Raw genomic sequence first — 23,152 nt, 5'->3', positions numbered from 1 at the left:
CTAAAAGAAGCCAGCACAATAGCACGGGCCTGTAGTCCCATCTCCTCCGAAGGCTGAGACAGGAGAATCACCACATTGTATGACCCCATCTAAAAATACCCTCCCCCCAATACGCACACACGCACACACACACACACACAAAACACCATGTGGCTTTTTGGAACCACAAACAGAAGGCTTAGTACTGCCTGAGAAGTGTTCCTTCCTGCTGGGAGCATTAGCCTACATTTAGTCATTAGAGATAAGAAATGTGACATATTTAAAATCGGACATGCTAAGCCATAGCCTGATGTCACAGAGAAGCGGTGGCTTCCCTGGCCTCACACACCACCCAGGACTGCCTCCTGGGAGTGAAAGATGAACTTGGCCCTTTGCAGTGGCCAAGCAGGCAAGCCCTGTTCCCCACAGGCAGCCCCTCTGGCTCCAGAGGAGCCGTCACAGGCAGCTATTTTGAGCCAGCACAAGGGTTATGGCAGTGTGGGATCCTGGGGCTGGATGATCTTCAGGCCTGAAAACCACTCTGTGGGGAAGGGGGGGAAGGGAGGATGACATTTCCTCCGGTTATAAAAACTACTTAAATCAGCTATTCAGTTAACAGGATCTAATTTAAAGACCTTTCCGTGTGTCTGCAGAAAATTTGTGGGCTTATTAATAGGCTCATTCTGCTGGTAAATGTCGATGGGCTTCCGACCATCAAACACACTTACAAGAGGGGAGAAATGATGACCAAAAAGAAAAAGAAAAAGAAAAAAAAAAAAAACCCTGTCTATTACCCAGGAGCCGTGCCTCTTTGACTCATCACCGACTCCAACTCATCCAGGAAGATTGTGGAGGGGGCGTGGTAGCGGGCAAGTTCAAATAACACCTGGGTGGAGGGAAAGCAAGCATGTGTTCATATTCATAGGCTTAAATTAAAGTCCTCAGATGCTACCAGATATTAACGTTTAGAATACTATAATAATAAGCATTTATGCTACACTCTGTTGTTTCACAGTAACTTTATAATCATTACAACTATTTCTCCCTATTGTCACTCATGGGGTTGGATGGTCCAATTATTTACATTTATCACTTGATAAAATTAGAGCCAGAGAGGGACCAGCAGTTGGCATAATGGCTATGTCACTGGATTCCCATGTAGTTGGCCGCAGTTCGAATCCCAGACCGGGTGGGTTAAACTCACGCCGGGCGTGTGTGTGTGTGTGTGTGTGTGTGTGTGCCCAAGATCCCAAGAGGAGAATGGAGGAGAAGGGATTGCGGCATCGCCATCCCCCCAGGGGGGTGATTTTCTGTCTCTCTGTCTCTCTCTGGCTTTCTGGTGAGTGCACATGTCCTATAGCAAAAAAACCTCTCAAAAACAATTTAGAGCTAGAGAAAGTAGTGGAATAGGTCAAGGTTACTAATAATGAATGGGAGAGCTTAAGATAAAACTCAGTTCTCACGCTTCCAGTAGACCAGTTAATCCCTAAAATACCCTGCCAATAACATGTTCTATATGGCCACAAAAGCCTTGGAATATGTAAAATCATTTGATGACTTTCCCACTAATTGTCCCCTAATGGGGCAGGAGATGGGGAGATTCTTAGAAGGAAGAACTGCTAGGAAAGGGTAGCGTTTCAGAAGGAAGAACTGCTAGGAAAGGGTAGCGTTTCAGAAGGAAGAACTGCAGGGGAAGGGTAGAGTTCCAGTCATGGGTAATGAGACTAAAGAATCTTGCCCTTTTCTGGTCCCCAAATTATTCCATGAGGTCCCCAGGCTACCTCAACACTATAGCTTATAGACTCAAGTACTTAAAGGTAATTCCTGATTGACTAAGGTGTTCCATTCCAAAATAAAACATAGACTGAACAAGAACAGGAAAGCAACCAGCAAAAGAACAGACATATAACAACACAATAAAGAGCCTAAAGGGAAATGTGGTGGTAATGAAAAGAATATAAAAACCTACACCTTTTTTTTTGTTTTCTTTTTAACCCTGGAAACCACTCTCTTGAGCACCATATACAATTCTTCACTGGTGATCAGAGAAAGCAGTAGAGATTTAGAAAAGAATAGAGATTCTTTAATAGACATGGGGGATTTATTCTTCGTGTCACTTAGCACTAGCAAAGCATCACAGAACAAATAAGAGACTAAGGACAGGAAGAGCCAGGTTGTGGTTTCATGTGAGCAGCAGGTTACCAGCAGCTTCCCAGTCACCATCTGGGAAGTCCTCCATCTTCCCCAGAGCCACACATCCAAACTCACAGACAAGAATTTTCCTTTCAAGAATCTTGTTTTATTGAAATAATGTCTGAGTCTAAGGAGCTGAGAGAACAATGGCAGTGTTGAGACACTCACAACAAATGCCTTTAGATAACAATAGAGAACACTTAATTTTAAAGGTATTCATCTTCATTGTCACAAAAAGAAACACAACACACAACAGTGGCAATCTGCCCAGTGAAAACTGGAATATTAGAACCCTATGCTTAGAACCAGACATGTTTTTAAGGCGTTCAGTAAGGTTTAGAGAGACCAGGAGCCTCTACTAAACCAAACACCCAATTGGAAGAAGAGCCTCATTTGGAGCCTAGGTCTCCATATTACCCATGCCATTGTTCTTTCCATTTCCAGAGAATATATAGAATCTTGGGTAAGTGCTTCTGGAAGCATTAATCTAAAAATTTTAGAGGTACTTGGAGGAAGTTAAATCATACAATTGGGGGTCGGGTGTTCAAAGATGTAAGCATCAACAGGTGTATGCATTTGCTAAAGAGACCACTCAACTATTCAATAGCATCAACTTCTAAAAGGCATGAACATTAGGAGAGGAGGGAGGAACAGAACCCAAGGGTTCTCTATAAATAACTCCTTAATTGGAGTAGAAAGAAAAACAAAAGGTAGAAAAAGCTTCTCTGATTTAGGGGAAGGTCCAGAAGGGCTTTCTTTATCCAAAAGCTTCATGGTAAAGAGCTTGACAGCATGACCAAGAATTGTCAGCTGAGGCTTTTTCCAGAAAATTAAGTAATTCCTGAAAGGAAATAAGATGAGAACCTACAAGGTAACTAGTGGTTGTCTTTTTTCTTCAATTATTTTATTAAAGTACCTAAACTAAAAATGCATTTCGCAGAAAAAAGTACAAGCATCTTCTAAACCTATGAAAGATGCCTATGTTGGGAACCAGCAGTTAGCGTAATGGCTATGTCGCTGGACTCCCACGTAGTCGACCACGGTTCACGTCCTGGACCCGGTGGCTTAAAACTCACGCCGGGCGCGTGTGCGTGCGTGCCCAAGATCCCGAGAGGGGAATGGAGGAGAAGGGATTGCGGTGTGGCCATCCCCCCTGGGGGGTGATTTCTCGCTTTCTGTCTCTATGTCTCTCTCTGTCTGTCTGGCAAGCCCATGCACCCTATAGTGAAAAACCTCTCCAAAAAAAAAAAAAAATGATGCCTATGTTTGCTCAGAATTAAAGAAGTGCATCTTCAAGCATTGAAATATTGAAGGGCACATTCAATCCCTGAAATACTATTTTTCACTATCAGATTGGCAAGATTCAAAAAAAAAAATTTTTTTTTTGCTACTATGCATTTGTTGACTAGGGGTCAAGGAGCAAACACACTCACAGATCACTAATGGGATTGTAAATTGGTATAGTTTGTAAACCCTATTACAAGCAATTTGGCAATCAGAGATGTTCATTCCTTCTGACCTAGCAATTCTTTTTATTTGTTTTTTTAAACATTTATTTATTCATTTATCTATTTATTTGTTGTGATTTTCAAACCATTAGGTCTGGAACTTGAATCACAATCAGTCATGTGGGAATCCAGTGCCTTAATCCCCATGCCACCTGCTGGCCTAGTGACCTAGCAATTCTACTTTATAGATATCTACATTACTGTACATGAAAAATATTTACAACATACGTATGGAGTAAGACTGTCTGCTATAACTTTGTTCATAATAGCCGGAAACCAGAAATAACATAAGTGCTCATCGAGAAAAGACTGGTTAAATACATTTTGGTACATCCATGCAATAAAATACCATGTAGACATGTGAAAGAATGTATTCTTTCTATCTACAATGGTGTGGGACAATACCCAAACTATATTAAGTGCGAAAATAGAAAGGTACTTTACAGAAGGGGATATGTAGTATGTTCCTACCTGTGCTTAAAAAGGAAAAGTGACATAAATACAGTTTTTGATATTAATGTAGCTATATTGTAGATGGAGGTTCTAGAAGGCCACGCCTGCAACTGTTAATAGTAGTTGCTTCTGAGGACAGGGCTCAGAGTCTATTATACTTTTTTCTCCAAAAAAACTGCTTACTTTTTGGGGCCAGCAGATGGCATAGTGGTTAAGGCGCTAGATTCCCACATGGTCAACCACAGTTCAAGTTCTGGACCTGGAAATTTGAAAGTCATGCTGGGCACATGTATGTGCGTGCCCAAAACCCAAGGAGAGGAAAATGGAGGAGAAGGGATTACAACCATACCCCCTGGGGAGCAATTTGCTTTCTGTCTCTCTGTCTCCGTCTTTCTGGTGAGCACAGGAGTCCTATAGCAAAAACCTCTCCAAAAAAAAAAAAGAAAAAAGAATTTTAACAAAATAGTATTGAAACAGGAAAACTTTAGTTAAATAAAATTCTCACATAGAATCTTGTTTATTGATTTTTCTAGCTTGAACAATAAATAAAATAGCCCATTTAGCTTCAATCTTTTAAGAATATCTGTAAAAGGGACCAGCAGATGGCATAATGTTACATTGCTGGACTCCCACATGGCCAAAAGAGGTTTGAGTTCCAGACCCGGGGGCTTGAAGATCATGCTGGGTGCATATGCATGTGTGGGTGCCCAAAATCCCGAGAGGAGAATGGAGGAGAAGGGATTGCAATGTGGCCATCCCCTAGGGGTTGATTTCTTGCATTGTGTCTCTGTCTCTCTGGTGCATGCATTCACCCTATAGCAAAAATCTCTCCGAAAAAAGAGAAAAAGAATATTTGTAAAATATCTGAAATTATTCTTCTGCCTAGAAAGTCCTGTCCAGGAAGTATATGATCTTTCTTTTAAGCACCTTGCAGTATCTTGTGCTCATGGTTCTAAATACCATTTTTCATGATAGGAGATAAATGTAAACTGAATATCAGGGACATATTTTAAGAGTTTTGTTGTTATTCAGCACACAAAAAATGTAATATTAAAAAAAAGGTCTTCGGGGTCAGCAGGTGGCATGGTGGTTTAGGCACTGGACTTCCCCCATAGCTGACCATGGTTCAAGTCCTGGACACAGTGACTTGCTTTCTCACTCTACCTTTCCCTCTCTCTCTCTGTCCTTCTATGGCAAACTCATGTGAAAAAAAAAAATTAATAAATGAAAAAATTATTTTTTTTAATTTTTAAAAATTAAAAAAAAAAGGTCTTCAGCCAAATAAGAACTGTAGTTCACTGAAATCCACTAACTAGAATCACATGAAAACCACAAATGCTGGAGCAGTTAAATTCAAGCCCCACCTTTGGACCTGGCACTGAGTTAGATTCAAGATAAAGAACAAAGAAATAGAAGATATCAACAAATATTTCCACAAATTACAATCTTTTTTTAAAAAAATAATTATTTATTATCTTTTTTTTTTAATTTGACCAGAGAGAGAGAAAGGGAAAGTGAAAAGCAGGACTCAAACCACACTCACCCATGTGGGAGTCCAGAACCCTAACCACTGTACAACCTCCCAACCCACACAAATTACAACCTTGAAGGAGTAATTAATTTTTTTTTTTTTTGGAGAGATTTTCACTATAGGGTGCGTGCGCTCGCCAGACAGACACAGAGAGACATAGAGACATAGAGACAGAAAGCAAGAAATCTCCTCCCAGGGGGGATGGTCACGCCGCAATCCCTTCTCCTCCATTCTCCTCTTGGGATCTTGGGCACACACGCACACGCGCCCGGCGTGAGTTTTAAGCCACCGGGTCCGGGACGCAAACCGCGGTCGGCTACGTGGGAGTCCAGTGACATAGCCATTACACTAACTGCTGGTTCCCATGGAGTAATTAACTTTTTAAAAAATTTACATATATGAAACAACTTGAAAACAATACCTAAGTAATAAGAATGGCTTATTTTAGGTAAATCATCCTTTAAAAATATTCTTTATGACTTCCAAATAGGCCACAATATTTTGGAAATGAGTCGCCCAAGGAATATAATTTAAGCATAATAATTTAGGAAAATTTCTTTAGAGAAAATATATAACTTTTATATTTACTTAGTACTGATTATATATCAGTCATTCTACAGAATGCAGTAATTTAACAGGATTCCTGAGAAGAACATTCTTTCTGGGTCTACGAGACATAAATCTTAAACTCATGTTCTCTTAAGGTAAATGGAAGATACAGTAAAATTTTACAATGTAAAAAATTTAGAGACTATTAATGAAATATTGTAAAGATGGAAATAATCTCTTAAGGAAGAAAAAAAGCCCTATAGGCTATGAGCACCAAGGAGGAAAAGTTGCTCTGAACATCTAAAAGAATGATTAAGTTTTAAGTTTCTTGATTCTAACCCACAGTAATAGCCTCTTGATAAATGTTAACTAAATACACTATACATTCTTAATATTAAATGCTTCTTGAATTGAAAAAGAAAAAATAGGCCACTTCAGAGACAACTCTTTTTCCAGCTTCTATTCCCAAGTTGCATGAATCAAAGAGGGTTGTTAGTCAAATTATCAAAAGAAGGGAGATTGCTGATGGGGGCCTAATCCACACATAATAGTCAACCTAGGTTTTGGTAAGCAAGATCCAGGATAAAATCTAATATATTAATTACTTAAAAACAAATAAGCTCTAATGTTATTTCATACCACCACATTCTGCTAGGCTTACTGTTTAAAAAACAAAATTAGAAATTCCTACCCGAACAAGTTTTTCTGAATCCCCTCTCCATTTGCTGACAATGGTGGATGCAGAAATATTAAAGAAGGTTGTTTTGCATTCAGTAGCCACAGCTTTGGCCAGTAAAGTTTTTCCTGTACCTAGAGACATGTGGATAAAATTTGAGCAGGTATTTAAACTCCATTCTTCTGCTTACAGGCAGAAGTCAAGTCTCACATGAAAAGGAAGTGGTTATTCAGCTTTCACTTGTCCCTGTCCTGAAGTGAAAACAGAAGGGGACATCTCGTCCTCTGTACACACATTTAATACCAAGTCCAAACAGGAAGATGCGCTTACCTGGAGGGCCATAAAGCAGCAGTCCTTTCCAGGGAGAAAGAATTCCTGTAAATAGCTGTGGATACTATGGGAACAAAGAACAATGAAGAGGTTTGCTATCAATACACCAGACATCACATCCTTAGTGCAGGCCAGCTAATAAAGCTAGAATGAAGAAAGGCATAACTCTAAGATTCAAGGCATTCTTTTTTAAGTTTGCTGTGACTGCATAAATCTTATTTTTCCTCATTTAATTTTACACTTGATAAGGCCTGACTTATTTCTTTTGGCTTCTTTTTTATTTTTTTAAGAGGTTTTTGCCATAGGGCTCTTGTGGTTGCCAAAGAGAGAGACAGAGACAATGAGAGGGAAAGGGAGGAACCACCCCACCTCCCAAGTTCAAACAATGAAAATTAGGGGAAAAGTGGAGGAGGAGAAATAATAGAACTAGCTATAATAATACAACTAGCTCTTCTTTTCATGTTAATGCTGATGCTAAATCGCAACATTATCACATAAGGAATCATGTGATAACCCCATGGCAATGTCACATCCAGAGGGTTTCTATGAGATGTTCTATCCTTTCTAAAAGTTTTGTGCTGGGCTGGCCCCATGGCACAGTGATTAAGGGAACTGGATCTCACATGGCTGTCTGCAGTTCAAGTTCTAGCCTTGGAAGCTTGAAAAACACCCCAAGTGTATGCACCTGCCCCACATTCCCACAGAACAGAGAAATGGAAGAGAATGGATTGAGGCATGACCACCCCACACTGGGGCATGCTTTCTCCCTCTCTCTGTCTTACTCTGGTGAACACATATGCTCTCTGGCAATAAAAAAACTTTTAAGTTTTGTGCTGTTTCACTTAGAGGAAAAGGTGAGTGCACTTCTATAATTGTGAACATCAATATATTTATTTCTTAGCATCAGGTCTGAACACAGAAAGAAAGAGGAGAAAAGGATAATCCAGATTTATTGATTTTGTGTCCTTGGAATAAAAAGACTAAAAAATCAAGAATTCATGGATTCAGTGGTAAGAATAAACAGTTATTCAACAAAATAAATGTGTAATCCTGACTGCCTGAGATTACAAAAAATGGTCACAAATTATTTTCAGCTCTATCAATAGGTAGTCTGTTTCTTCAATACTTGAATTTGGGCCTGGCCTTGTGATTTTGGCCAATGGGACATTAGTAAACATGAGACTTGAAAATATAAGGCTAGCAAGTATAAGAAATGTAAGAAGAGACATGAAAAATGTTTCTGAACTAGAACTTTCCCATTTTTTTTTGTTTTTGTTTCGTTTTGTTTTTGCTATAGGCATGTGCACTTGCTGGAGAGAGACAGAGAGAGGGAGAGATAGAGAGGGAGGGAAAGTGAGAAATCACTGCCCCTTCCAGGGGAGATTGCCATGCCACAGTCCCTTCTCCACTCTCCTCTTGGGATTTTGGGCACACGTGCATGCCTGGCATAATTTTCAAATCCCTGAGTCAGTCCAGGACTGAAACCATGGAGTCAGCCATGTGGGATCCAGCCTCCTTAACGGTATACCACCTGCTGGTCCAGAATTTACCTCTTTTTTTACTTCTTTCTGCTAACCTTCTATCACCACACGAACATGAACAAGAAGAGGCTACAAGACTATGGAGAGAGCTGTCCTGTTTATTCCAACTTTTCCAGCCTCTCCATCTTTTCTACCACTCTGTCTGATGTTCCAGCCATGTGCCTGTGCCCACCCAATAATAAATGCCATGTGGAAAATAGATGAACCAGCCTAGCAGAGCCCAGCCCAAACTGTCTGCCTTCTGAATTACAAATGAATAAATGATTGTTGTTTTAAGGCACTAAGTTGTGGGGTGGTATTTCATATAGCAAAAGCTAAGTGATACACAGACCTGCTCATCACCACATTTGTAAACCAAACATTGAGACTATTGCCTTCTATTTTTCTACCTGTCTAGTTCCTACCTGAGCTACACAGAGATTCGTTAGGAATAAGGACTGAGCACAACGTGTTGGGTCTGCTGCTCACTGAAGTAGAAAGGACTGTCTGCTTTTCACAATCGGCCAAAAGCAAAGGCTCAGATGATGCAGGTGTTGGGGTCAAGGGTAGGATCTCAGAAACAAAACGAGAGGCCCTCTCCTATGGAAGGTATCTCTACTACAGTATGTATATTTCTAGGGAGGCAGGTTAATTTGAACCAATTTATAATAGCTGATAAACCATATATACAAGAGAGCCTCAGATCTTAAATTATCATTAGAGCAGACATGTGCCCTGAACCAATATGGAACATGATTTTAATTGCCCAGAATGGACTAGGCTTTGGTGCTCCAGTGTTGACAAAGGGTTGTGACAGGGGCAAAAAGTTAACTTGGGGATGGAAAATCATCCTGCCCTTCCCTTCCTGATGAGTATATCACATATAGCTTGTCCCATGGAATATTGAAAAGAAAAACCCCAAGAGACTGCCCATTCTTACCCTTATAGGATACACAACGGCTTCTTTGACTAACCGCTTGGCTGCATCGAGTCCAATAATGTCATTCCACTTTATGTTTGGATTATGGAGATAAATGTCCTGCAATGCACATTTGATCATTTTGTTAAAACTAATGTTTTCCTTTGCAGCTGTAATAAACAGAGGAGCAGCAGAATACTAGACTTACAATAGGATATAAAGTGCTGTTGATAAAAACTTTTTATATTAGATAAATGTATATATGCACATTATAATTTCCAGTTAGTTCACCAAAGGGATGCTACGAAAATATTCGATGATTTTCCCTGAAGAAGATATTGATGATATAATATGGTACTTTTAGGGGGTAGGGAAATCTAACAATGGACCTTACCTCTCTTCAGTCAATAGCAAACCATGCTGATTTATGACCATAATCAAAGAAGCTATAGAATATGCCTTCAAATTACATGAACTTTTACTGCAAAACATAGTTTCTAGCCAGCACCTGGCCTCTCTCCTGCTCTTTGATCTTACACTTTCTTAATTTGTTGCATAAAAGAGATAAGTCTCCTCTGAAACCAGTTTCTCTTTTTTTCTCCTGGTGATTGTTCCCTACTTCTAGCAGGAACAATTGCTTCTATTGTACAAATTCAAGGAAGCCTACGACCAAGGAATCGTACAGTTTTCCCTCTCTTATAGCAGAGCCCTATAGCAACCATCTAGGGTAATCAATTAAGGTAGCTTTTACTGATAATTAATTTACAGTTTCCAAACTCCAATTTTATGAGACATCTCAGAACAGTCACTCAGGGGTCTTTTTCAGTAGGAGCTGTTTGGGCAAACTGATTATCTCAAGTATTACGTCACACACACACACACACACACACACACACACACACACACAAGCCCTCTTTCCAAAATCATTCTGAGTAACAAGAACAAACCTGGAAACTATTTTTATATTTATTTAATTTTTAAAAAAATACGTAATGGGGGAACCAGCAGTTAGCGTAATGGCTATGTCGCTGGACTCCCACGTAGTCGACCAGGGTTGGCGTTCCGGACCCGGTGGCTTAAAACTCACACAGGGCGTGTGTGCGTGCATGCCCAAGATCCCGAGAGGAGAATGGAGGAGAAGGGATTGTGGCGTGACCATCCCCCCTGGGGGGTGATTTCTTGCTTTCTGTCTGTCTCTCTCTGTCTTTCTGGTGAGTGCATGTGCCCTATGGCAAAAACCTCTCAAAAAAAAAAAAAAAACCTCTCCCCCCAAAAAAAAAAAAATTAAAAAAAATAACCCGTAATGGGAACAGTAGATGGCATAATGGCTACATTGCTGGACTCCCATGTAGTCAACCGCAATTTGAGTCCCAGACCCCGTGGCTTAAACTCATGCCTGGCACATGCGTATGTGTGCCCAAGATCCCAAGAAAATAATGAAGGAGAAGGGATGGCGGCATGACCATGCCCCCTGGGGGGTGATTTCTTGCTTTCTGTCTGTCTCTCTCTGTCTTTCTGGTGAGTGCATGTGCCCTATGGCAAAAACCTCTCAAAAAAAAAAAAAAAAAAAAGTAATGCATGGTTCAGATTTATAAAAACACATTTTAGAGACCAGCAGTTAGCATAATAGTTATGTCGCTGAACTCCCATGTAGTTGACCATGGTTCAAGTTCTGGACCTGGTGGCTTAAACTCACACTAGGCGCGTGTGCATGCATGCCGAAGATTCCGAGAATGGAGAAGGTATTGCGGCGTGGTCATTCCCCCTGGGGGAGTTCTTGCTGTCTGCTTCCCTCTTGTTTTCGGGGCGCACATGCTCTGTAACAAAAACTTCTAAAAAAAAAAAAAACAAACAAACAAAAAAAAAAACACACACACATTTAAAAAATGCTGATTAGAGGGAGCCCAACAGACGCTGTGGTGGTTAGGACTCTGGAACTCCTACATGGTTGACCGCAGTTCAAGTCCTGAGCCTGGTGACTTGCTTTCTCACTTTCCCTCTTCCTCTCTTTCTGTCTCTCTCTCATGAGTGCACTTGCCCTAAAGCAAATTTAATAATAACTAATGAAATTAAATAAATAAGGGAACCAGTAGTTAGCATAATGGCTATGTCGCTGGACTCCCACATGGTCGACCGCGGTTTGCGTCCTGGACCCGGTGGCTTAAAACTCACGCCGGGCGCATGTGCGTGCATGCCCGAGATCCCAGGAGGAGAATGGAGGAGAAGGGATTGCAGCGTGACCATCCCCCCTGGGGGGTGATTTCTCGCTTTCTGTCTCTATGTCTCTGTCTGTCTGGCGAGCACACGCGCCCTATAGCGAAAAACCTCTCAAAAAAAATTAAATAAATAATTCTAAAAACAACTAACAAGACACTTGCTCCCTCTCCTGTACCCCATCTGTCCAGTTCCCTCCACTGTAGGAGTTTCCATTTTATCCCAGAAATTGTCTACACAAGGGATTTGGGCTGAGCATAACATGCAGAATCCATGTCGGATGGGATGACAGAGAAAGGACTCAGCCTTCCAAGATCTCTGGAGAACTCACCCTGTCTTTAGAGCCCAGATCTAGGGGCTGAGCTACTACCCACTCAAATTCTTATTCTGACCGTTTTCTTAGGAGAGTCTTGGCACCCAATGAGGATTCCTCTCTCCTGGAATTCAGGGCATCCATAAATAATAGCAGTATTTCTTGCCCTTTTCTAGAGGTGACACTGACTTCACAAGGTAGTGCTTAGTTTCCCAGCAGAAAGTTCCTCCTCATCTCAATCCAATGTTAGCAATCAGAACTCAACAGGCCTGCCTCAGAAGGTGGTGAGTTCTCCATCACTATGAGCATTCAAGCAGGGGCTGGATGACTACCTCCCACGGTAAGTTATTAAGGATTCCAGATGGGATCATTTCAGCCACTTCCACTCTACAATTCTCACCTCACTAGTCATGTTATCCTTTGGGGGGAAAAACTGAAACGAGACTATTGATTTTTGTGGGTATAAAAAAATGTTTCACTCTACTCTCTTACACATCCCAGTGACCACAGCCTGGCTCAATCCCTCATCCCCTCTCACTGGTAAAAACCCCATATTGGTCCCCAACTCCATTGTCTTTGCTCTCCACCCACCTCACTGTCACAAGAACAAGCTATCTACAAGAACATTTAATTATCCCATCCCCCTAAAGGATGCCTTTTGAAGGTTCCCTGTCTCCAATTCTCAGACCTGGGTACTCCTCGAGACATTCTTCTTCAGGAATCTTGCTTCTATCTCCAAACCCATTTTTTTCACTCCCTACTTCTCACTTGGCTCATCAGGAACACGCACAAGCCACATAATTTCACATGAATTTGCCTCTACCCTGAAAAGCCCCCACCCTCCTTCTTCCACTGTTTTTCACATAGCTATTTCCCGTGTATCTTCTTTCCTAAGGCTTTCCCCATCTTTCGGTCAAAATGCCCTCCTCCCTTTATGATCTCGAAGTGCATCTTGCCCATGGGACAAGAAACTGTTATAGGCAAGAACCCATCACCTTGGTGTTTCCAACCCTCAATACATGCTTGTTGTGTGGTGAGGATGCAGGAAACAACTGTTGAGCTGAACGGAGACAGCAAAGAACTCTTAGTTACTCAGAGTAGCTGATCATTTTAAACATCTCACTGTCCCTGTCCAGGTTTCAGTCTTCAATTAAATAGAAGATCATTGGAAAATAGAAAAGTATCCCAGAACCCAGGAATCCATTCTCTTTCCAAGGAACTTGCCCAAAGTCACAAAGCTAGAAAGAGAAAGGTCTAGAAATCAAACACAGGTCAACTGACTGCAAAGCTTGTGTCACTAACCATTAAACTTCACTGCCTTTAGATTCTAGGGTGCAACCTTGAAAACTCAGTAGTCTATATGGTAAGCTCTTTCGTACTAATCTTGTTTTTCATGAGAATGTTCAATTATGAGGTTGTCAGATTCCCAACATCTCTATTTCTAGGCTTCTATTTTCTTAAACAAGATCCAGCCATACTCTTTCCTTCTCCAAGAGGCTTTCTTTCCTTGACTCTCTGCTCAGCTATAAAACCTTTCACCTGTCCCTTCCTTTCTAAGTCTTTTTCTCTTTTGGTTTTCTTGGCCTCTTTACTGAGATGGTGGGCTTTTTATATTGTAATTTTATGATTCTATAATTTATTTATCATGCATTATTGTGCCTCTAAACAATATGAGTGCCTTCGCGAGTAGGGGCGCTTTATAAATAAATGATCATATTTATTGTTATTAATAAAAGAAGCAGCCCACAATGCTCTAGGAGCCCCAATCCACCTCCGTAAATTTGTGAATTGAATATCAGATCTTACCCGGCTCACCACGGCTGCCAATTCTCGCATCTCACTGTTCATGCCAATAAATGCACTCAGAGGTTTCAGCAATCGTTCCTGACAATAGGAACAGAAAGGCTCTGTTTACAATATTGCTTCATAATTGAAGCAAGAAAACAGGGCACAGAGCTCATTGAAACGAAGGGTACAGGTAGCTATGAACTTTGACTTGATCTTGGTTTCATTGTACTCAAAATGATATTTCTACAGTTCATCTGGATTTTGGCACTTCAAAAAAGAATTTCACATCTTAGCCACTTACCGAGGGGTCTGGGTTACAGTTGAAGGTGTTCAAGGCAAGTTCGCTGGTTGCTCCTTTAATAGCATCTGTGAGCAGCCCTCGGAAGTCAATGATTTGACCCTGAAAGGGAGCAATGGTTATTTATGCCATGAAAACCTGAGAGTGGAGCAGGCCAGCAGGTGACATGGAGGTTAAGAAGCTGGATCCCACATAGCCGATGACCTGGTTCAAGTCCTGGACTGGGTGTCTTGAAAAACATCTCAGGTGTGTGTGCGTGTGTGTGTGTGTGTGTGTGTGTGTGTGTTCTCAAAATCCAGAGAGAAGAATGGAGAAGGGATTGCAGTGTGGCCATCCTTCTTGGAGGGTCATTTCTCACTTTTCCTCTCTCTTCCTCTCTCCCTCTCTCTCTCTCTCTGGAAAGTGTATATATCATATAACAACAAGAACAAAAATGAGAAATGGAGCTGATGGCACACAGCAGTAAAGCACGGCACTCTGTGAGGCTGGCCCACATTGGGAAGTTCTGGATTCACATCCAGAGGCCTCCCTGAGTACACTGGGCATGTACATGGCCACAGTCTGCGGTTGGGTGCGACTGGAGTTGGATTGCTGCATCCAGACCTTGTCAGGGGTCCTCTCTCTGTCTCGCTCGCTCACTCGAGGAAGAAATAAACTCTAATAAAAGGAGGACGGGAGACTTTGTTGGGAGTGCTTATCTCTTTCTCTCTTCTCTGCCTCTCTTACTCATTGAAGAAATAAATAAACTTTAAAAAAAGTAAGTAAACTCTATCCTCAGGAGCACATATATGCACCTGGCATGTTTTTCAAGCCACTGGGCTGGACTTGAACCACAGTGGGACATGAGGGATACAGCTCCCTGTGCATTGTGATTAACCTCTATACTGAGGGGCTGGTCCTCATTATGATATTTGGAGTGGGAACTATCATTACTTCCATTTTACAGACGCAAGAAATGAAGTTTGGAGAGATTATAAATAATTTACCCAAAGTTACACAGCTGGGTAGTATTTGAGCCAGGGTTTGACCCTAGGTAAGCTAATTTCAAAATCCATGCCCTTAAGAACAATGTACCTCCTAAATTTATGAGGGGTGTTTAGGACTCCTGAAGCTAAGGTCTCTAATACAGCAATAATAGACACAGCTTGAAGATGGCCCCTGGCCATACACCCACACACCCACACCCAACCTGTGAACTTTTGAAATGCTAGTGAGAAAACCATCTACATTTTACCCTGAGGACATTTCTGTTGGAAAAGGAATTTATAGCCAGACTATTTCAAAGGTTAAGTGCTGGGATAAAACGTCCCTTCCTTGCCACCCACTAAGAAACACCCATTCATATCAATCCAAGGCATTCACTAGGGAAATTAATGCCACAAAATTGCTAGGCAAAAAAAGGTGACTGAAAACACCACAAAAACATTGAAGCTCCCCTTCAAGGAGCATTGAAGTATCAAAGGCATTGATTAGAATAGTCCCTCATTTCCAGCAATTACCCACATAGCTGAGGCCTTTAACACAAGCCAGCTGAGCCAGTGAGGCAATCCCCTTGGTTTCTAGGGAGATGTTCCCAGTCACCTCTACACACACACACACACACACACACAGAATTCAGTTGGCCTGGCAAGAGCTGGCTCATAAGTCCCACAGTTTGAGAACTTAATGGAAGAAGACTCTTAAAAAGCTCCAACCCTGAAGAAATCAAGAGGAAAATATGAGGGAACTTCAGTAAGTTCATGGTAAAAAGGAATATAAGGCTACCACACCCACCGAATGATGCAGGATGGTCAAGTCAATATTTAGCTTTTTTTTTTTTAATTAGATTTTTGTCTTAGGGTGCATGCGCTCGCCTGAGAAGAACAGAGAAGGAGGAAAAGTGAGAAATCATCCCATGGGGGATAACTACACTGCAATCCCTTTTCCTCTATTTTCTCTTGGGATTTTGGACATGCACACACATGTGCCTGGCATGTTTTTCAAGCCACTGGGTGCAGGACTCAAACCATGTAGTCAACCATGTGGGATCTAGGACCTTAATCACCATGCTACCTTAATCACCTTAATCACCATGTCCCAATGTTTAACGTTTTAATCACAGAACTTTTAAGCTAAAAGGAACATCAAATCTCTTCCAAACCCTTCAATTTATAAATGATGAAACAGCTCCTTCGAGATGGGGCAGTTAATTCTAAGCCATTCACCTAAATCCATTTTCTTCCCCCATCCCTGCCCCCAGGATACATGTGTTTTCTGGGGCAGAGGGCGAGAGAAAAAATGAGAAATCATCCCCCTAAAAGGGATGGCATGCCACAGTCCCTTCTTCTCCATTCTTCTCTTGTTTTTTTTTTTTTTTTTAAGAATTATTTTATTTAACTTCTTTATTTATTTATACCAAAGTGAGAGAGAGAGAAAGAGAAAGTGAGAAAGTAAGGCACCAGGTCTGGGACCCACACAACGGTCTGCCATGTTGGAATCCAGCACCCCTAACCACTACGCCACCTAAAGGCCACCTCCTCATTGCAGGCACACACACAAATGTGCTCAGCATGATTTTCGAGCTGCTAGGTCCAGGACTCAAACCACAGTCAGCCTTGTGGGATCCAGTTGCTTTAACCTCCATTCCACCTGTGGCCCAGAACCCATTTTCTGACCCTCATCCAGTGCTCTTCCCAGTTTATCTCACAGACAGCCTTTGATTGTGACACTTGTGGATGGAAGTCTGACTACTTTTCCTAATTTTCCAAAATCTTTTCAAAAGGGGACTGGGGAAGTCATGCCCACAAACATTAACAGACCATTTATTTTCTATTAACAGAATTCTTCCTACCTCCTGTTCCTGGCATAGTATCTTTGAGATGTATATATTTCAACTGATTACAGTATATTCTCGTGCTTATCTCTTCCCAAGACACAGAACTTCCCTTTTCCTTGAGATGTAGATTAAGCCTTTCTTTAAGACACAGAACTTCTCTTTTCCTTGAGATGTAAATTAAGCCTTTCTTTAACTGAGACACAGATCTTCCCTTCCAATCACCAACCTAAGAATTATGGAACCCACCTATAACCTACAAGCCCCCCCCCCTTCTACATGTCCTGCCTTTTTGGGCCAGACCAATGAAAAATCTTTTCACTAAATGTTGTCTGTCAATCTCAAAAACAAATAAAAAGAACCTCTGTACATGATTACCCTGAGAAAAGGCATTTATGCCTCTTCTCCAGGCCTAGGTCACTCACAGTTGGCTTGGAAATAAACCGCATTAATTATTAATTTTACAGTTGGTTATTTTTTTCCATCGACACACTGCAACTTTCCTGTTTGACAAAAATAATGTTTCAGTTTTCACTTTTTAATTTTTAAGAATTATTAATTTCATTTTACTTACTATTAATTATTTCATTTGACCTAAGAGAGACAGAGAGAAAGAGATAACGAGAAAGCAAACCACCAGGTTTGGGGTGTGAACCACAATCGGCCACATGGAAGTCCAGTGCCTTAGCCACCATGCCACCTGATGTCCCCTGGTTTTCACTTTTCAAAAGAAAACAAAAATCCCTTCTTTTGGTGTTATGTTTCACCTACTCGTTGTGGGTGGGTGTTTTCCTCTCTACTGCTTCTGTTGATTCTTGATATATTCAAACCAAAGTCAGTACTTTCCATGTGAGTGTCATTGGCCACCTCCTGAAGAAAGAGAAGGACAATAAGAGGTTGGGACAGTGAGAGGAGGGTAGCAACTGAGGGATGCTGATTATAACAGCCTCTTCCATCATGCAAAATCAATGGCTGGATATCAATTCTGTAAGCAGGGGAAGCCCAAGTATAATCTGGCCACCTTCGTGCAGACCCACCAAAATGAATAAACTATCCACCTATGTCATGTGAAAGGATCTGTTTCTGAAGACAGAAAAGATGCCAGCCCATGAGCTTCAAGCAGCTTTTCCAGTGAAGGAAACAGTAATGACACAACCCATCTTCATTCATCAGCTTGTCTTCTCATATGACCAGAGGTGTCTGTGGTCGTGGGTGGCTGAGTTTTGAAGACACAACAAAGTCAACCAGCCTCCTCTTAGAGGATTCATCCTGAACCCCTTCACCTCCCTTCCTCCTGAGTTGGGCTGAGCCAGGTTTCAATGGCCAAGACCAAGGACCTCCTTGAGGAAGAGTGATTTCTTTTGACCAAATAAGTTTTATGATCATTCCTTTCTATCCCACCAGGATTGTTACAATTAATTCTTTCCATTCCTTTTCTCAGTTTCCATTTGTTCTCTTTCCTTTGAAACCTAGAATGTTTTGTCTTAAATAATAAGGTTTTGGACATGAACCTCCTGAGTCCGGAGCTTTTGATTTCTCCCACCTGCTGAGCTCTCTTCTTACTGTCCCTCTCTTACCCCAGGTAGTCCGGTGTGGAGGTCTGGAGTGAAACCAACCAGGTGTGCTTTGGAAAAGTCTGGAGACAGAGACGCGACCATACCTGAGACTGTCCTTGGCCTTCACTTAGGAACCCAAGAATATGCTTTGGGACAAGAAGACCTGTGACCTACAGTTATCTTGACGGTGAGGATTAAGCTCTACAGCAACCAGCCTTCCTGCTCTTACTGGGCCCCATCTCCATACCTCCAAGGCCATCCAGCACTCAGATTAGGGAAAAGGTGGGTGGGGAGGGGGAGAAGGAATCTTCTCATTCAAACTAAGAAACATTAGGAAATCTAGGGATTTGTCTGTGGTTTTAATAGGGCATACTGAAAATCTACAATTCAGTTTAAACTACACACAACAATTTTAAAAACACAGGTCTTCAAAAACATATAAATATGACTTTTGTCTTGGGGCTATATCTCAGCCAAGTGTGATATTACCAAAGACAAGTGATGTTATCCTGACCTGTTTCGGATGCTCCTTATTGAGAGGTTTTGTGTCCCCTGTCTTCGTGGCTATGGTTTTGGATCGTGGCCTCTGTTGACTGATCTTGGGAAGATTTTGACAACTGTCACTCGTCACCCTAAGGGAGGGAGCAAAGACTTTGGAGGAAATTATTCTGACCATTTAATTTGCAGTACGTGAACAGCTAGTGTGGCACACTTAAAGTTTTTTTTTTTAATAATTATTTTATTGAACTTTATTTATTTATTTTAATTTGACCAGAGAGGGACAAAGTGAAAGAGAGAGAGAGAGAGAGAGAGAGAGGGAAAGTGAGAAAGCAAGCCACTGGGTCCAGGACTCAAACTGTGGTCAGCTATGTGGGAGTCCAGCACTCTTAACCACCAAGCCACCTGCCAGCCCCAAAGAAAGTTCTTGAAAGATATGCAGATGATGTCACATTAGAGTCCTTTTATCTATGCCACCTGTCCACCCTGGCCCTCACCCCCTCCTGTCTACTCACTGGGTTCTTCTAAAACTAGGCTGCAGGGTCTACCTTTTCCTGGAGGCTCCCCAGAGGAAGGATACAGAAGAGGGAGTCTTCCTACTCAAATTAAAAGACAGTAGGAAATTCAGAGATTTGTCCATGGTTTTCACCTGGCATACTGGACGTACCGTAGATACTTAAAATACCTTTCAGTGGGACCAGCAGATGGAGTAATGGTTATGTTGCTGGACTCCCACATAGTCTATTGCAGTTCGAGTCTTGGACCTGGCAGCTTAAAAATCACTGTGAGTGCATGTGCGTGCATGCCCAAAATCCTGAAAGGAGAATGGAGGAGAAGGGATTGTGGCATGGACATCCCTCCTGGGAGGGGGTTGATTTCTCATTTTCTGTCCCTCTGGTTCTCTCTGTCTTTCTGGCGAGCACATACACCCTATAGCAAAAATCTCCTAAAATAAAATAAAATAAATAAAATATAAAGTGCCTCTCAGCGTGGTGCATGTATAACATACCAAAGGGGGCTTGTGGAAGGGAAGCAAACCTTACTTCATTTGTGTTATCATACATCTTTCATATCTGCAAAATGAATTTTCATCAAATGTTCACTTCCGGCAAATTGTATTGGTGGGCCCGGAAGTCAGAATAGTAACTCACTGTGGTGGGGATGGGGAGTATTGGTTAAGAAGGGGCAAACGGGGCCCACCCATGGGCTACAGTGGTGGCAGTTACAAGAGCTAGGCAATTGGCCCAGCTGTGGTGGTGTGCGCTGCTAAGATGCTGTCACTCTGCTGCCAGGGTTCAGGTTTGATTCCCAGTAGACTGGACATAGTGGCTCATGCCGATAGTACCAGCTGGAAGGCTGAGACAGGAAGACCATGACATAGCAAGACCCTGTATTAAGACAAAACGAAACTCCCTTTCTTTCCTTCCCTCTGTCTTGCACACACACACAAAGAGTATATACATTTGACTGTTTATATGTCATACATCAATACAAAGGTAAAATGAATTTGTTCACTACATCCTCATTAATAGACATAAAATTCATTTGTATAGTATCCATAGTTTTCAATAGGAGACAATATCCAGAGAGAGGCAGGACATACTTGGGGTTGGGGGGCAGAACATCAACTCCCACAATTTAAGTTATTTATTTCTGTCAACTCTTGACTTTACACATGGGATGCAGTTGCAGGAGCTTCACTAAAGGCACTTCTCCGCATGTTCTAAGTGAAGTGCTATTTCAACTCCATTTTTTTTGTAGGAATAAAAAAGTCATTCATGGGGCCAGCAGATGGTATAACAGTTATGTCGCTGGACTTTCACATGGCCGACTACTGGACCCTGTGGCTTGAAACTCATGCCAGGCACATGTGTGTATGTGCCCAAGATCCAGGAATGAAGGAGATGGGATTGTGGCGTGGCCATTCTCCCTGGGGGTGATTTCTCACTTTCCCTCTCACTGTCTCTGCCTCTCTCTCTCTGGCAAGTGCATATGCCCTAAGGCAAAAACATCTTTTAAAAAAATCATTCGGGGGACCAGCAGTTAGCATATTGGCTATGTCGCTGGACTCCCACGTAGTCGAATGCGGTTCGCATCCCGGACCCGGTGGCTTAAAACTAACGCCGGAAGCGTGTACATGCGTGCCCGCGATCCCAGGAGGAGAATGGAGGAGAAGGGATTGCAGCGTGGCCATCCCCCCTGGAGGGTGATTTCTCGCTTTCTGTCTCTATGTCTCTCTCTATCTGGCAAGCGCACGCGCCCTATAGCGAAAACCTCTCAAAAAAAAAAAAATCATTCGGATCTAACATTAACATAAAGCAATTTGGCCAACAAGAACACACATATCAATATTAACAATGTCCACAGACAGTGATCCCAGTATTGGGTCCACTGGGTGAGGATCATTAGCAATAGATACTGACCATTCTTGGGGCATTTTTTTCTCACCTCTAAACCAGGGAAAGGTCCTGGGTTCACATCCTGGGACCTCCCTGAGCATTCCAGGTGCACACACATATGCCTGTGATCAAAATTGAAACCGGGAATGGATCACAGTGTGGAGACCCTACTGGTGGTATTGCCCTATCTCTATCTCTCACTCATAAATAAATAAAGTAAAAAAAAATTTTAATTACTCAGGAATGTTTGCCAGGCACAGAATGCTGAGGAAGTTCCAGGCCTGAATGTGTGGCTGGAAAATAATCAGAATCCAATTGCATCAAAGTTGGCCTCTTAAAATGCTCCTCACTGTGTCTCTTCACAAGTAGTTATCATTTATTACCAGAGTCTGAGTTGCTTTATGGAAACTATAAATAAAAGAATAACACTTTTCTCAAAACGATAAAACTGTTCCTAAAGAACAGAACAAAGCAAAGGTAGCCTCAGGCAGAGTATTATCATGAGTGTTATCATGAAGCATGCAAGGGCCCCACGGTCATTTTTATTGGCTATGCCAAAAAGCTCCATGAAGTATCCTTGCCCCTTCTTCCTTAGGCTGTAGACAAGGGATCTGAATTCACAAGAGCAGAGAACTTAGCAGGTGCATATAGAATTCACATCTAAATAATTCTTTTTCTAAAAAAAGAATTCACATCTCTTGGAGTTAGCAGGCGGTTAAGGCACTGGACTTCCACATGGCCAAACAATGTTCACATGCCTGGTGGCTTGAAAATCACACCAGGTACATGTGCATACATGCCCCAAATCCCAGGAGGAGACTGGAGAAGGGATTGTGGTGTAGCCATTCTCCCTAGGGGGTGATTTCTTACTTTCCCTCTCTCTGTCTCTCTCTGGTGAGCACATGCACCCTATGGTAAAACCCTTAAAACAAACATAAAAAGAATTCACATATCTCAGGGCCAGACCTGTAGCCCAAGGTAAAGTGTTGTGCTAAGGATACTAGGTCCCACTTGGCTGACTAAAGTTTGAATCCCAGCCCCAATGACTTGAAAAATTCACCAGAACTGGGCCTAATCAGGATCCTGACAGGATGGAGAAATGGGATGGGGGGAGGATTGAGGTGTGACCAGGCCCCATTGTGGGGGTGCTGTCTCTTTCTCATGGTCCTGCATATATTCCTTCTGCCTGCTCCCAAAAGAATTAACTCCCCTTGAAGCCTAATAAGTGCTTCATGATCACAATCGCAGTTTTCTTCTTTAAAAGATTTTTAAAATTTTGGAGCCTGGAGGTGACGTGGTGGTTAAGGTGCTGGACTCCCACAAGGCCAACCATGGTTTGAGTCCCAGAGCTGCGGCGCCTTGCTTGCTCACTTTCTCTCTCTCTCTCCCCCTCTGTCCCTCTCTGGTCAAATTAAAATGAAAATAAATGAATAAATAATGTTAAATAAAGTAATTCTTTAAAAAAAAGATTTTTTAAATTTTGTTCACTGGCTGAGTGGTTGTGTGGCTCCTACCACAGCCCCTTTTAACCTTCCCTGAGGCTTGGCTCTTAATAGAATAGCAAAAACCCACAGTTCTTGGTGCCCCAAAGTTGGCTCTCCCTCGGCAGCAGCATC

General features: G+C 41.9%; 1 protein-coding gene across 6 annotated transcripts in view; it reads right to left on the bottom strand.

The window, feature by feature from the left end:
- Nucleotides 1-23,152, bottom strand: part of KATNAL2 (katanin catalytic subunit A1 like 2) — a 142,373-nt gene that overhangs the window by 29,672 nt on the left and 89,549 nt on the right. For all 6 annotated transcript variants that reach the window (XM_006144428.3, XM_006144431.3, XM_006144426.3 and 3 more), the window contains 8 exons: nt 19,154-19,271; nt 17,855-17,953; nt 14,275-14,373; nt 13,992-14,069; nt 9,680-9,778; nt 7,220-7,283; nt 6,905-7,023; nt 774-865 (listed from right to left, as the gene is read on the bottom strand). In XM_006144428.3, the coding sequence (XP_006144490.1) occupies nt 774-865; nt 6,905-7,023; nt 7,220-7,283; nt 9,680-9,778; nt 13,992-14,069; nt 14,275-14,373; nt 17,855-17,953; nt 19,154-19,271 (768 nt within the window). The remainder of the gene's footprint in view (nt 1-773; nt 866-6,904; nt 7,024-7,219; nt 7,284-9,679; nt 9,779-13,991; nt 14,070-14,274; nt 14,374-17,854; nt 17,954-19,153; nt 19,272-23,152) is intronic.

Source organism: Tupaia chinensis, unplaced genomic scaffold, assembly GCF_000334495.1.
Source record: "Tupaia chinensis unplaced genomic scaffold, TupChi_1.0 Scaffold000119_2, whole genome shotgun sequence".
NCBI classification, from domain to species: domain Eukaryota; kingdom Metazoa; phylum Chordata; class Mammalia; order Scandentia; family Tupaiidae; genus Tupaia; species Tupaia belangeri.
Note: the sequence above shows the minus strand (reverse complement) of the source record. Positions and strands in the feature narration are given on the sequence as shown.